This window comes from Schistocerca nitens, chromosome 10 (assembly GCF_023898315.1).
Source record: "Schistocerca nitens isolate TAMUIC-IGC-003100 chromosome 10, iqSchNite1.1, whole genome shotgun sequence".
Lineage (NCBI taxonomy): Eukaryota > Metazoa > Arthropoda > Insecta > Orthoptera > Acrididae > Schistocerca > Schistocerca nitens.
This window is the reverse complement of record NC_064623.1, coordinates 171,891,351-171,907,738: the sequence shown is the minus strand read 5'-3', so window position 1 is coordinate 171,907,738 and position 16,388 is coordinate 171,891,351. Positions and strand designations below refer to the sequence as shown.

The window sequence follows — 16,388 nt, the reverse complement described above, 5'->3', positions numbered from 1 at the left end:
CCCTGGAGGTTTGAGTCCTTCCTCGGGCATGTGTGTGATGTCCTTAGTGTAAGTTAGTTTAAGTTAGATTAAGTAGTGCGTGAGCCGAGGGACTGATCACCTCAGCAGTTTGGTCCCATCGGAATTTACCACAAATTTCCAGAATTTCAATTAAAGGAAATTTTGAAAATAAAATAATAAAAAAACTTTAAAACTCTAGAAAGCAGTTTTTCAGAGACATTATCAAAAAAAAATTGACAGTTAATAACAAAAGAAACACAGAAAAATACTTCAAGCTTTATTAATTCAGTAACAATTAATAACACAGCAAATTTTTACTACAAAACATTAGCTAAAGCGATGGACGCTAACAATGCAAGATAGCTGTGTTTCCAAATAACTAAATGACTAAAATCTCCCTACTCAACCACTCAGCACAGTATGGTTCATTAATCTCCATGAGCAGTTAATTTAACTTTGTTCTAATGTGTAGCAGTCTGCCATGCAAACATATCTATAATATGAACAATTACAGGAATTTATAGTTTACACCTCATTTGTTAAAGCAGTTTTTCATTTTTAGGGTGTAACTATGAATGGTTTGTATTTGCCTTATAGCAGAAGTTGTATTACAGTCATTAAAGCCTGGGGAATGAATGTGTTCTATTCAGTCAAATATTGCCCGTAAATTACTCTGCGTGAAATGCTCATGACAGAATGTTCATTCAGGACTGGAGAATAATGTGGAAGGTATGGTTTCTAATGGACGAAAACAAAAATGAGGCAATAAAATTTGTATTTATAGTATCAAACACATATACTGTGATAAATACTAAAGAAAGTTGACACAAGATTGCATAATGTTGTACGCCACTAGATTCAAATGTGTACTTCAAATCTAATTTTGAGTTGCTAAGGACATTTGACACTAATGCTTAAATTGCTTTCACAACAAACTAGATAATATTCCAAACATAATAATATCACTTTGCCTATGCAGACAACAACATCTCTGATTGACAGCCTATTAAAATCTTTTACTATCATACAATGATGACTTCTATAGTCAGTTCAAAAAATACTTTCTTACTGCTTGTAGTTGTCAATGAGTAACTTAAAGAATTTGATTTATTCTTGTATCAGCCAATTAATATTTGTCACATTTTCACATGGTAACAATCACTAGTGTAATAGCATAACAGACAGCTGAAAAAAGAAACAAGCAAAATCTTAATGGCTAAAAGAAAATACCGAGGACAGTGTGTGAGGATATAGGACCCTCATAGTGAATCCAACTCCAGTCCATCTTAGCAACTGTTGTGCTAGCGGCTAGCCCTCCTCCTTCCTGTCCTCCCAACTAAGTTTCAAACATGCCACCAAGCTTAACATCACTAAAAACACAAAAATTTGATGATTTTATGGGTGATACACATACAGTGAAAATGTCTGAAAGGAGCTAAGTGTGTCATGTTGTTTAATGACAGCCCTCAGCACTATCTGTCACAAACATACCAAGTTTATTTTTCTATCTTTTACTCCATGTTAATAAATATTGTGCAGTAATAGACTGCTGTGTTTGAAGCTTTTTCAGATGCAAAATAGGAATTTTAAGAATGATGGAGAGGATCTTGAGCACTAGTGTTCAGAAATCATAGGTAGGAACAGTGAAAATGAAAGTTTAAATGAGGCCTAGTGTTGTGCTTTGCAACCTTTGTGGTTAAGGTTAATGCTTGCAGTGAGCAGGAAACCTGGTTTGAGGCCTGGTCTGGCACAGATTTAGAATTGTCCCTACATATCCATAATTCTGTAGTCCCAGGCATTTGTGTTTGTGTGTGATATAATATTTATTTGAAACAAATACTAACAAAGTATTTGTTTCACATCTTTATATGAGATTTTCCATTAATCATTTAGATAATATTTATTTGAGTAGCCTGTTTCCTTCTAAGTGTGGAATTTTTGTACTCAGTTACAGCATAATGAAGTAAACATGAAGTTTACAGCAATGTTTTTTGTTTCCATAGAATGTGTATTACATAGTTCTTGTTTTCAGACATTCTTATGTAGAAAGCTGCAACAGCCTTGGGTAGATCACTGGCTTGATCATTTGAAGGGTTGCTACCCACACGGATCCAGATTCACCTTCACGAATGACTCGTATTAATCCCTCAGCGATGAACTCTGGCCTGCAAGCAGAAAGCAGAGGACACATAAGATACAGTATGCTGCAGTATTTTCATCCCTCCTCTCCAGAGTAATCATTCGCACATGAGTTGGAGAGAATATTTAAATTGTGCTGGATTCATCCAATCATTCATCCACACATTCTGTTCCATCTTAGTCATTCATGCAGAAACCTAAATAGAAACTTAAGAAGTTTGAGAATAATATACCAATATATACACTCATTGAGGTTTTTTGATATTCATAACCATGTGCACAAACCAAAAACCCCTGTCACAGTCACAACACAATAAGAAAATTTGACCTGCTTTGTGAACTAACAAAACCTTAGCACTGCGCAGAATGGAGTTCATTACACAAGAAAGTGTTCAATACTCTCTCTCTTCAAATGAAACCTGCTGCCAAAATGCAAACAGCAGCTAAACAATTCCTAATAGCAACATAAGTTCATAATTTAGATGCATATCTAAACCAACAATAATTATTTCTCTATATTTTAACTCAGATCACTTCTTTGCTACCAAGAAACTCTCACACTGCAAATTAGTCCATCCAGAACACTGGTGCTTGGATCCAAGGACGCTTTGAGAACCTGATGGGGCAAGTATGTTGTGTAGAAATTATATAAAAAAAGAAACTTTCTTGGGAGGGCAACCACAGCTTACAGATATTATGAATAACAATAACATCACTCGGCACTCAGCAACCATTCAAATTATGATAAAAATTACAACAGTTAAAAAGTGAAGAATGATGAGGTGTTTCCAAAAGGTGCATAGCTATATGAAGGTGCTTTATTTGCAGCTACTCGGTTCATGTCAGTATAGACACATCCTCAGGTTTCTGTCAAAAATACAAATCAGTATATGAAATTTTTGAAATGGTAGAAATACGGAACCATAGTGCTGGCATTCAAAAAGAAACAGTGATGGGTACTCACAATGCTTATATTTCCATGTCATAGATGGACAATTATGGGGTCCCAGCTTTAGGGAAGTTATCCACATTAGAAGTCAAATTACAGTGGTGAGTTGTCATAGAATAAATGAGTACACCCAAAAGATGCTTATAGAAGTGCACAAAGCTTGATTTCTGAATGAGTAATGCCTAGAAAAAATTTGAATGGTTATTGATTTTTAAGTGTTGATATTGTTATTCATAAATAATCGAGCTTAGGGGATCAAGGCATTTAATCATGCAGCCGTTCTGTCTGTTCTGAAATGGAGAGAATGATGAGTTTTTGAGTTTCAGAGAAACCATGGCTAACATTTGTTGATGAAACTCAGCAGGTAACCTGCCCACTGATTCACTCATTGAGTTCTGGCACAAGGGGCACCATAAATGTAGCATCGTGGCTGCGGGAGTTTCACCAATGAGGGGAGCTGGGGTCCAGCCAGCCTCTGTCCTGTGAGTAGCTAGGACCTATGGATTGCAAACTTTCTACAATCCTCTTGGGGGATGTCCACCCTCGTGGTCTCCTAGCCAATGAGACATCTTTGGCCACTGCCCCATTCTACCCCTGGAGGGTGACTGGGACATTACTGCTCAGCATTAGGGCAGTCATGGTGGTAATGAGTATGTACAGGGGTGACTAGTGAGCCACTGTCATTCTCTGCCTGCTGGTAATTGATGTGGTGCCATGGCAGCTGCCACCTGCGACTTTGGACAATGGATGTCGACCGCATGACTGGAGGATCAGTGCAGTCTGCAGTCAGCTGAGTATCCATGCACACAGTGCAATCTTGAGGTGGACCAGATTGCCGTATAAAGCTGCATGAATAAACATCTATCTATACTACCACTGTTTAACTGCGCATTCAATCTTCTCTTGTACATCCTGAAGTGCAGCAGTCTAGAATAGGCCAGGTCATTTCAGCTCTAAGTCTACAAAAGAGATACTTTACGAAATTTCATAAGAACCACACTAGAACATTTATCGAGTGCGTGAGACACATTTCAAATAAGACTAACAGAGGATGTTGAATGTATACAACAAAGAGCAACATGAATGGTCACACAATTGTTTAACCTATGGGAGAGTAAAACAGAAATTCTGGTAGATGCTGAAAAAAAAAATGTCAATTATCTTGCCAAAGCCTAGTAACAAAATTTCAAGAACCACAATGTATTAGAATTTCTTTCCATGCCATATATGTATATAGTCAGGAAGAATGATTGCTTAAATTCTTCTGTCTGCACAGTAATTAATACATCATTTCTTTGTGGTCCCTGTGCAAAGGATATGTGGAAGGCTATAGCATATTCTTATGTTCTTCACTTATACTGTGGAGAGTACAATTCACAGTGGTTTGCAGACTATGGATGTAGGTATAAGAGTAGAAGCTTCCTAAATTAGGTGTCATAAGTATGAACAATTTGCTGCCAGCATATTATCACATCAAAACCAAAATCAGGTCTGAATCCAAAGGCGGCACATACACAGACAAAGAAACTTCATTTGTAGTTGCTTTTTATGGTCTGTGATCAAAATGAACTGTCACCAGTACTTCAGACATAAATAATGTGGATTCAATAGCACCACTAATGACTTTTTGAGGGAGGACTTACAATTTTTCAAGAAGACACATCACCATATCCTATATTACTTGTTTTGGTATCGCAGAAGAGGCAGTACCTCTTTCTCGAAATAAGTGTACAATTTCATATGGTTTCTACAGTTCTGGATACTGTCATATGCCAAATGTCCTGTGATTAAGCATTTCCTTTTCCAGTAACCCTACCATCAGACTATTTAAAATATAAATCTCATTTCTTTATCATGCAACTCATTTTTTACTCTAATGTTCTTGAAAATTTAGAGGAATGCTGCTATTCTGGATTCTCCTTTATTCATCAGAAAAAAGATTATTTCAGTTTAATAAAATTCACTGAAATAAAATGAGTCAATGAGGATGAAATCAATGAAAATGTAATGTAATGAAGTTATATAAGTGAAAACCATTCATAATTGCAGAACTTGCAGCATAATGAAAATGTCATGACAAATGAAAATATGTGCCAAACTGAACTTGCTTTTCAGAAACAGTTACATAAACTTCCATTTCTCAGTTTTTGTTTTTTTCAGTCAAGCAACTTCTTGTTCTTTGCCATTAAAATAGATTCCGTCTAGGGTTTAAAAACTGGGAAAAAAGTTAAGCCACAATTACTATCAGACAGTGGACACTCACCAGAATTAAACAAATGTAAATAAGAGCATAAGTTCTTCCTTCTCATACATTTCATACATTATGTACCTGAAGGAGATGTGTTTAGTCTTCCATAGCACAGGATATATATCCAATTAGATAATGTCTGGTTATGATTTTTGTGTGTAACGGAAGAAAACATAAATGACTTTCATAGCTTCTCAGACCCACAGTCAAGCAACTTCTTGTTCTTTGCCATTAAAATAGATTCCGTCTAGGGTTTAAAAACTGGGAAAAAAGTTAAGCCACAATTACTATCAGACAGTGGACACTCACCAGAATTAAACAAATGTAAATAAGAGCATAAGTTCTTCCTTCTCATACATTTCATACATTATGTACCTGAAGGAGATGTGTTTAGTCTTCCATAGCACAGGATATATATCCAATTAGATAATGTCTGGTTATGATTTTTGTGTGTAACGGAAGAAAACATAAATGACTTTCATAGCTTCTCAGACCCACAGGCATGGTAAGGTAGCCTAGAGGTGGAAATTTAGCAATCTTAGCCAGATGTACAAGTAGTATGTGATATGAAGAATTTGTGCAGCACCTGATGCAGTCCTGTTCTAGACACTGTTGGTTACTGATTTGAGGAAATTGTTTCATTTTGTAATTGAATATTGTTATTGTTAAATTTAATAATGTCTAGTAAAAATACAAAAGTATGAGGGACTACATTGTTTATGGAATGTAAATTCTAAATTATTTCAAAACAATTATTTTAATATAAAAAACCAAAACTGATTGTAGTTTTAAAATTATGTTACATCATCATATTCACATGGGTGAGTAATGAAACCCAAAATTAGTCATATAAAATCAAGGATGAAATTAGAAATTGAATTGAAAGCATAAATTTGAATTTTTTATGTATGAAGAATGTCTTGAGAAGGAAAATAACATTTAAGTTGAAAGAATCAAGTTAAGAAAATGTAATATAATAAATTATGCAAAATCTGTTGCAACATAATGAAACTCATTGTGATAAATTTTATGACAAAAACCAGGGGCACCCATTTAGTGGGGCATGGAGGCAGGCTTTTGATATTGAGCAAATGCAAAGATGTAGGCTTGATGTTGGCAGGGACATGGCAGCAGCAGTTTCAAATGTGGCCTCAACTGCTTGTACTAATGTGACGTCACTTGTCTCCGTGATGGGACAGAGCTACTAGGAGCTGCCCAACTTGCCTTCCACCCCAGCCCTCTCTGCAAGGTTCCACATTGCCATTACATCTACATAAGCAGAGCTCTGTGCCAGTATCAGCAGTCAGTGATTTCAACTCCTCGTGTTACTGGTGGAGACAGCTGTTGTAAGCTCAAGTGTTTTATTCAAAATTATGCAGCTTGTAAACCAGGAAGGTTTTATTGAAGCATTCCACCATGAAAGACTCCAAGGACAAAAATATTATGACCAAATTATTTAGAAAATATAAATATATGAGTGGCAGAAGCTATGAGATATTTTGTATTTTGTCATTGGTCATCTCTCTATTGTGACGTCACACTGACTTTTTGCCTTACTTATTTAAATGCTAGTAGTATAGAAAATTGTCACATTAAGTGTTTTTAAAAAATTTAATCACTCCCAAGACATTCACATTTTATTTCCCAAGAGAAGCATTTCGGTTTTACCACTAACTTATCTAACTCCATATTATGTGTTACAAATTAAGTAAGGGTGACTTACTTGTTGATGGGGAACATGTTGAGAGCATGGACAAGGGGTTCCGTGAGGTAGTCGTGAAGCACAAACTGATGGGCATCGTGCACCAGAGGAGTGTCTGAGGCCCCGGGGCACAGTGCCATTACAGACACTCCAGTCTTGTCCAGGTGCAGTTTATCCTGCAAACACAAAAAGTTCTTTATTTTTATAAATATTACTATCACACTGTTAGTGAAATAATGAATGCAGTGTGGGTAAACATTTGGAGTGAAGCATTAATATGGGATCAAATGGCTGGGTAGGATAGAAATAATGATATATTTGCATCTCAGGAATTGTCTCAGGTTAAGCTCACAGATGTTATAATTCCATTGAGGGAGAATGTGAAGTATTTTGAATAGGAAGGAAGGTGGAATGAGCTCGTAAGTATAAGGGTTTCAAAGATTATGGATACAATGTGGTGTCATGAATCAAGTTTTATTAAGGGGGGGGTAGGATGTCAAACGGGCCTACTTGCAGCAGGAGAGGCAGCACATGACATTTTAATTTCCACTGTCTATACTTTTACAAGTAAATTCATAAAACTTTATCAGCATGACCAGGAAGGATTCAGGATTCACACTTGTAGCAGCAGAAGTTCAAACCATAACAAAATAATTTTTTTTATATGTGAAAGTTCATCATTTTTTTACTTACTATTGGCTGCATTTGTTGCTATAGGTACACTTTTCTTCATAAGTAAAAGAGACAGTTGGATGAATTTTGTACAGCATACAAACCGTACTTACAGGTGTCTGAAACTCTAGAATCTATTTAATTTATGAAAAAATGAATGAGCTGTTACGTTTTAAACTTTATGTTTAGAAAAAATCAAATTTTGTAGTTAATTAATCTCAATTTTTACTACAGTTTTTAATAGATTTGGAAAATTCTACAGTTTCATACACCTGTAAGTATGGTTTGTATGTTGTGCAAAATTCATCAAAGAATCTCTGTTACTTGTGAAGAAAATGTACCTATAGCAACAAATGAAGCCAACAGTAAGTGAAAATATGATGGAATTTCACATAAAAAAAATTTATTTTGTTATGTTTTTGAACTTCCACTGCTATGAATGTGAATCCTGAATCCTTCCTGGTCATGCTGACAAAGTTTTATGAATTTATTTGTAAAAGTATAGACAGTGGAAATTAAAATATCCTATGGTGCCTCTCCTGCACCAAGTCGGCCCGTTTGACGTCCTACCCCCCTTTAAGGATGTAGGTCAGGTCAAGATATTTTTGGAAATTCATGAGGTGAAGGAATTGTATAATCTGGTACAATACAGTGAGGTGACAGAAGTAGTTAGATGACTCCTAATATGATGGCAAGCCCCCTCTCACCCGGTGCCGTGCAGCAACTCGATGTGACGTGGACTCGAAAAGACACTGGAATTCCCTTCAGAAATACTGAGCCATGCTGCCTCTATAGCCATACATAAATGTGGAACTGCTGCCAGTGCAGGATTTTGTGCATGAACTGAGTTCTTGATTTGTCCCATAAAAGTTCAGTGTGATTTAAGTCAAGTGATGTGGGTTTCCAAACCATTAACTTAAACTGTCTGTTGTTCAGGAATATGAATCCATTAATGGCTGAAAATCCTCCCCAAGTAGCTGAACATAACCATTTCTAGTTAATGATTGGTTGAGTTGGACCACAGGCTGCAGTCCTTTCCATGTAAAAACAGCCCACACTGTTACGGAATTACCGCCAGCTTGTACAGTCCCTTGTTGGGAACTTGGGTCCGGGGCTTCATGGGGTCTGCAGCACACACTAATCCCGACTGATATTGGGACTCATCTGACCAGGCCATGGTTTTCCAGTCATCTACAGTCCAACTGATATGGTCACAATTGCTGCAGGTGAAATGCTGTTATAGTTCAATTCTTTTATCTTGGCGGTTCGCTCATGCCTGCCCAGATGCGGGAGATTGCTGCATTGCCAGTTGTACGCGCCAAGAGAAGCAGTGCCACAGTATAGTTCACAAACTTCCATTTAGGGGGGAGCACGCAGTTTCTGAAGTAAAGCCCCCACGGCCGCATTAACCCTTTCGCTGCTACAGAGACGTGCTCCCTGCATTCCGCGATGGGTGCGATTTTGTCATCATTGCACTGCTCGCCTGTACAGACACATGGTGTTTTGACTGCTTTGACACACTTTATCATTCGAATTCACAAAAACTATTTGGCCCAAAAATTTGATTTTTACACATCTTTCTTGACTGATACCTTCCCCCCATAAATGACTTAATTTTGTTTCGATGTTCAACGCAGTTATTGTGCAGTATTAGATATATTACACCACTGCACGAAATTTTGAAGAGTTTACAGAGATAAAAGTCCATAGCATATACTTTCCGTATGGTCGATTTTAGTTGCCACTAGAAATTTAAAAAAATTACATTCAAACGAATAAAATTCATGCACTTTGAAATTGTTTTTAAATAAAGAAAATATTAAGTACCGATCAAGGTTTGAATTCAGAACCTTTTGCTCAGCAGCCATACACTTTAGCCATTATGCTAACGCACCTTCTCATTCAATATATCTCCGGAGGGCTTTAAAATATCACGCAAAATAGCGACAAACACTGTTGGTATGATTATGAATTACTCACGTTTCGTCGAAGTACAATAGGAAATAAACAATTACCGCTGTTCTTTATTGTGAAAAAGCGGTTAGTGAGAATGATACAAACACCTTTCCTTGCTATCGCCTGAATTAGGAGGCTTATTGCTTGTTTGGTTTAATTAATTAATCGAATATGAAGCGATTGGTATAAAGAATGCTTTTTCCAAACTTTCTATAAAAGAAAGTCTGCTATCAAGACATTGCTTTTGTTCAATTACTTTATTTATGACTGAACGTTTCTAAAACTGAAGACACTCGTCCATTCTCTGCGCTGCAGTCGAGCTCTGGCAACATCGTTCTCTGTTTATTGGTTGACTTTGTTTTGTGACGTCAGATGCGCAGAACGAACCTAAACTTGGCTGCCCTCATAAATGATGCGCACTTTAGCAAAGGCACTCGCATCAGTTATCTGCTCCCATAGCCCACTAATGCTAAATTTCTCCACAGTGCCATATTGGACATGTTTTTCACACATCCTTCACTGATTACTGTGGTTATTTCATGTAGTGTTGCTTGCCTCGTAGCACTGACAACTCTACAAAAACACCGCTGCTCTCTGTCATTAAATGAAGGCCGTCAGCCACTGGGTTGTCTATGGGGAGAAGTAATATCCAAAATTTGGTATTCCTAGCACACTCTTGACACTGTGAATCTTGGTATATTGAATTCCCTAAGGATTTGCAAAATAGAATGTCCCATGCATCTAGCTCCAACTATCATTCTATCTTCAAAGTCCATTAATTCCCATTGTGTAGCCATAGCCACATTGGAAATCTTTTCACATGGATCAGCTTAGCACAAATGACATCTCGGTCAATGCACTACCCTTTTATATCTCATTGACACAATACTATGGCCACCTGCATATGCTCATATCATTGTCTTGTAACTTGTCACCTCAGTGTGCACGGATGGGAGCAGGTAGCCAAATGTTGAAAGTGAGCCATAGTGGCTATTGTTCAAGAATTTGGTGGGAGTGACAGAACTTGCACAGTTTGGAAATGCATGCCACATTCATATGGGTTAGGTTGAGGTACACAATGGTCTTTTATGTGTGGATGATGATCATGTGATTTAGTATCCATGTTCAGTCAATTAGTACTTTTAGTAGTTTCAATCTAATTTGGCATATTCATGAATGATTAGTGGATTGGGTATTACAAGTGCTTGAGTGGTAGTTCTACTTATTTTACTATTTTAATTAGGTGGGCTGGATGTTTGTATATTTGGGTAAGGATCTCTGGGATGGCATGGGTGGGTAATTTTCCTTATAAAGGTTTCTATGGAGCTTATGGAAATGCAATGGTTGATGTGGAGCTGAAGGGGGAATCAGAATGATTGGATGGTAGGATGGATGACACAGAAGGCATCAGACTCAATATATTGGTTTGGGTGTATGGGAGAGAAAGCTGCGTGTAAGCAAAGAAATGGTTGTTGTTGTTGTGGTCTTCAGTCCTGAGACTGGTTTGATGCAGCTCTCCATGCTACTCTATCCTGTGCAAGCTTCTTCATCCCCCAGTACTTACTGCAACCTACATCCTTCTGAATCTGCTTAGTTTATTCATCTCTTGGTCCTCCTCTACGATTTTTACCCTCCACACTGCCCTCCAATACTAAATTGGTGATCCCTTGATGCCTCAGAACATGTCCTACCAACCGATCCCTTCCTCTAGTCAATTTGTGCCACAAACTTCTCTTCTCCCCAATCCCATTCAATACCTCCTCATTAGTTATGTGATCTACCCATCTAATCTTCAGCATTCTTCTGTAGCACCACATTTCAAAAGCTTCTATTCTCTTCTTGTCCAAACTATTTATAAAGCTAACAAGATGGATCTTGGCACTTGCTGGATACTGGCCTTCAGAATAATTTTAAATTGTACAAATAATAATTTGATGCAAAATGTAATTCATAATTATGATGTAGTGGTTGGCTGACACAATAATGACATCAGAAGTCACTGTAAGAAAATAAGCAGCCTCTGCTGAAGGCAGGCCATATTTCTGTGAGCTTCAGCAGTTGCTAGCAGACTGATGACACACTGATGACAGCCATACTGAAGTGTAGCAATATATTTTCTTTTTGTGGTGAATACCATAATAATAAACAATAATAATGCAAAGTTTTTTGTGTTATTCAACTGTTTCACATTACCTCAGAAATATCAAGCCATGTGTGTGTGACTCTGAATGAGATGAGTATAAAATGATATGTATAGCCATAGGAATTATTGATTTGAGAAACTACTGATAGGAGCACAAATTTTATGGCAAAAACTAAACACAGGTAGATCTCAAGACACAGTGTGGAAAGCAAAGTAGGTGTGTGGTGGAACAGCTGTGTATAATAACTGAAAATGTAAGCTTGCAAGGCAGTTCATAAGAACATGTCAGTGTCCCTGCACTACTTCAGATGGGTGTCTGATTGCTTTACACAACACATTTATTTTAGAGATGTGCAGATGTGAGTAGTTACTGACCCCATAGGAACGGGTCATAGCAGCCACTGCATGCTTTGTGCCCGCATAGATGGGAAGCACAGATACTGGCTCCAGGCCTGCTACAGAGGACAGGTTGACCACAACACCACCGCTTCCACCTTCGTGCTTGCCCATGTGCTTGTAAGCCAGCAACATCGTGTGCACAACACCCTTCTGCAAATCAAGATAACACAGTCAAATTATATCGCAGAAATGAGACTAAATCTGGAGTGGGTAAACATTAAACACGGTGTACCACAAGATTTTGTTCTTGGCTCAGCCCAGTTCTTGACCTACATAAGTGATTTACTAAAGATAATAAATGCCTCTTCTAAAGCTATGGTCTATACTATACAAGATCAGGTGAATGTTAGATCAGACTTATAAAGTGTTCGTGAGAAAGAACTTAATCCTATTAAGCCTAATATTACAAAATTTGAAAGAAATAAAAATAACATTCAGCTTTTCAGATTGCAAAATTTCGAGGGTATTGGATTTCATTCAGATGTGAATCAGCCTCTTCTTCATTATTACCATTCATTATCAGTTAATTCAATTTTTCATTTTCATGGTGTGGGACACAGTTTCATCATTTTAGATTCTCTGACTGCTACAAATTTTGTGGAATAATACCTGTGCATGTGGTTGCATCACATCCAAATTGACTAATGTTAACTTTCATACATTTTTAGTCACATTATACAGTTGTAACATTCCAAAAATTTCTTTCATTTTATAAAATAATAAATCCAAATTTTTAATAATAATCATATGAAAATTTAAAGGGTAAATTATTTACATAGAAGGCCTGCATGCCAAAATATTCTAAGTTCGTCTTTATATTTTTATCTTTGTTTATTATGGCATCTTTGGTGATTGTACAGATAAGATTTGGTATTAGCATGAACCAGCTGTGAAGATGTCTTCTCTCCACAAAAGTAACATTTTGAAAATAAAAGCAAATAAATGCTGTATGCAATGAAAAATTGAAAAGAGAGAGGAGTTGGCGTATAAGAAAATTCAAAGATAAATTCCACTTGCAGCATTCAAAAGTTGAGACAAACTCAGAACTATGATAGAAACTGCAAATTATTTGGCTAGGATCTTTCAAGAGTTCCAATGAAACACAAGATAAGTAAATATATGCTGTGATTGCTGTTCTCAAATGTTCCGATATATTTGTTTATTGGAGTAATAAGCAGCCAGGTTTGAAATTAAAATATATAGTGAAAACAATCTTAAGGTCACAAGATCAATAAGCACACTCCAGATGATCTCTATGTGTGATGTTCCAGGGCATCCAAGTGAATAATAAATTGAGCTATCACCAACACGCCTTTAAATTAAGCTAATAGTTCAATTCTGTCTGCTTTCCACTTAAAAGTCTCTCTCCGTGTGCTGACCTGCAGATGGGATTATTAGCACACTTTCACCCACTACTGTCCTAATCATCTGGAGTAGTACAGTCAGAGTCGAAAAAGTATTTATTGTGCATAAACAGATTGTAAGAATGCTATTTAAAGTTGATGCTTAATATGTTTCAGAATCGTTGTTAGGAACATGGGGATACCTACGCTTAGACTATGTGCCAAAATGTTTATTCTTTCATGATACTGTGTACTCCCTCATAACATTATGTGAATATAGCATAAACTATGTATTTCAAAAATGCAGTACCTGATGTAAAAATAATTTGCATACAGACTGTGCATTCTTATGCAGGAATTAGAATTGAGTTTTTAAGGTAGTATGTAATATTCTAGATAATTTATTTTTTTGGGGGGAGGGGGAGGGGTCTTTGTTTTAAAGACTGCATATTCTTTAACCCAAATAGGTGAGTCTTCAGTTAAGCATGTATTACCCACAGGGTTGAATCCAATAATAACTCTGAAATCCAAGGTTGATCACAATATTTAGTAAACTATGAGCCAAGCTATACATACATTAATAAGCTTCCATACTCATGCAATCCCATGACAAAAGTGTTTCTATAACATGGCATCTTTTATGTTTCTCTCTAAAGCTAGAAGAAAGAAGACAGTCAAAATCAATTTTAAAAACTCATGAACATTACTGTTTGGAAATTCTTGATATCAGTGAGACTTACTACCCAAGTTCCTGATATAATATTTAGGTGACACTGCAAGCTTTTTAATATGGTGCAAAAGTCTGGAAATTGAAAATCCACAGATATCCAAAAACAAAGTAAAAGATCATGTTAGATATGTAAATCCCATTTAACAGTAATGTTGTAATTGATCCGGTACACAGGTAGCTGGTACCTGTGGTGTTTTGTGTACAGATACAAAAAAAATGCTTTATTTGAAGAATTAGGGAAAAAAACAGCTGAATAGCTTACAAGTAGGTTATCTGAATTTGTTGTTAGAACACTATATTTTTAAAAATGTAGGCTGTAGTAGTTGTTATGCCTACTAATTTTTAACTCGATTAATTTCATGTCCCTGAAGGCTGAGATTTAGGTGCGTATTATATGACTGAATCAGTATTAGTGAGTCAGCACCCTCGCTGCTGAAAACATTGAATTTAAATCTGATGCCTACCTTCTGTTAAGCCAAGATTTCAGAAGTACAAGGGTTACACCTACATCCAATCTACACCATACTATGCAAAGCACTGTGAACTGCATGGAAGTTAAGTTACTCCTGATAACATACAAATAAAATAACAATACTGTTAGAAAAGATTTATTAGAAAAGTTATAGAAGTGCATGTTGCTATCAAAAATCTACATAATCACAATTCACATTTAAGTGTGTCACACTCCTTAATGGGCTGACAAATTCCTTTTGAACAGTTAACAAATCATTCCCTTTATTCGCCCATTAACTATGCGCATTGTATGAATGTAGTCAGTTAATAGCCAGAGCTAATTGCTATAAAACTTCTCATATTTAAGTTATCTACAAATTCATGTCCCTCACTTTGATATGTGTAAATAATATTACTTTCTTACAATCAGATATTCTTTATTGTTTAAAAGCTATGTGTTATTAATAACTGTTTTATTTCTATTTTGAATTTATGGAATTTCACAAGTTTCTTTATTATACCAGGCAATGCACTAAAAAGTATTTTGGCTTGATGATATACAATTTTTCATGAATGGCTTTCTAATTGTTGCAATGGAACTGGTCAGGGCACCTCACTCACTCACTCACTCTCTCTCTCTCTCTCTCTCTCTCTCTCTCTCTCTCTCTTTCTCTCTCTCTCCTCCCCCCTCTTTCCCTCCTTATCTCTCTCTGTTTTACACACTCACACACACACACCACCCACCCACACACACACACACACACATTGACTACGACATAAACCAGTGTTAACGATTTTTGTTATCTAGAAACCAAAATAATTACGATATTTTCTCATAAATAAAACTACTGGACACTATTAACACAAGATTTATTAGCAAATTAATTTTAAACACTAACTCTAATCTGAAACTACTATCATTACTCATATTTATATGATTTATTCTGGAAATCTTTAACAAGAAATACTAACTGTATTAGAGTCTTTGAATGTAAAGATTGATGAATTCAAATACTTCTGAGCTGTGAGATATTGTATCTTTGTAGTTAATCATTGTGTATCAGTCTGTAGTCGCAGAGCTGCAGCAGTTAGTTGTAAAATGTTATTACATAAGTAATACTAGTGTCACAGTGAGTTACAGAGGAATATTGTGAAGTGTCTGTCATGACATTGTGATGTTGAAGAATTGAAAAAAATTGTGAAATTATACTGAAATATGACATAAAAACAAAAAGAAAGGGTAAAAATTCATTGTACAACAGAGTTCTTATTTGTCAATAACTGACCCAATCATACCTGTCAGTTAACATCAAGCCATAATACAAGTACTGACGAAGATCTACAATAACCAGATGAGCATAGTTTTTAGTTTTTTAAGTGTTATTTCTAACTTACTTCTCACTTAAAATGTTTGCACACACTTGGTGTTACTTCACCTAAGGAAGTGTACAAGAACAATATATGACTTTCAATAGTTACAAAGGATGGGTTTGTGATAGCATATCTGTGGAAATCATCTCTGTTTTTTGCTTTGTAGTTATGAACGTGATTGTTCAATGCTGAAAATTTATACTTTAATGCACAAGTGTCATTATTTTAAATTTTTTATATATTTCCTGTACGGCTTCCAATGGGGAACTCGTTTCATTATACC

The 16,388-nt window shown here is 36.2% G+C and overlaps 1 protein-coding gene across 2 annotated transcripts in view; it reads right to left on the bottom strand.

The window, feature by feature from the left end:
• Positions 1-264: 264 nt before the first annotated feature.
• Positions 265-16,388, bottom strand: part of LOC126210204 (15-hydroxyprostaglandin dehydrogenase [NAD(+)]-like) — a 95,799-nt gene continuing 79,675 nt past the window's right edge. For both annotated transcript variants that reach the window (XM_049939382.1, XM_049939383.1), the window contains exons 5-7: positions 12,185-12,358; positions 7,060-7,214; positions 265-2,165 (exon numbers count right to left, since the gene is read on the bottom strand). In XM_049939382.1, coding sequence (XP_049795339.1) covers positions 2,039-2,165; positions 7,060-7,214; positions 12,185-12,358 — 456 coding nt within the window. In that variant the 3' untranslated portion in view covers positions 265-2,038. The remainder of the gene's footprint in view (positions 2,166-7,059; positions 7,215-12,184; positions 12,359-16,388) is intronic.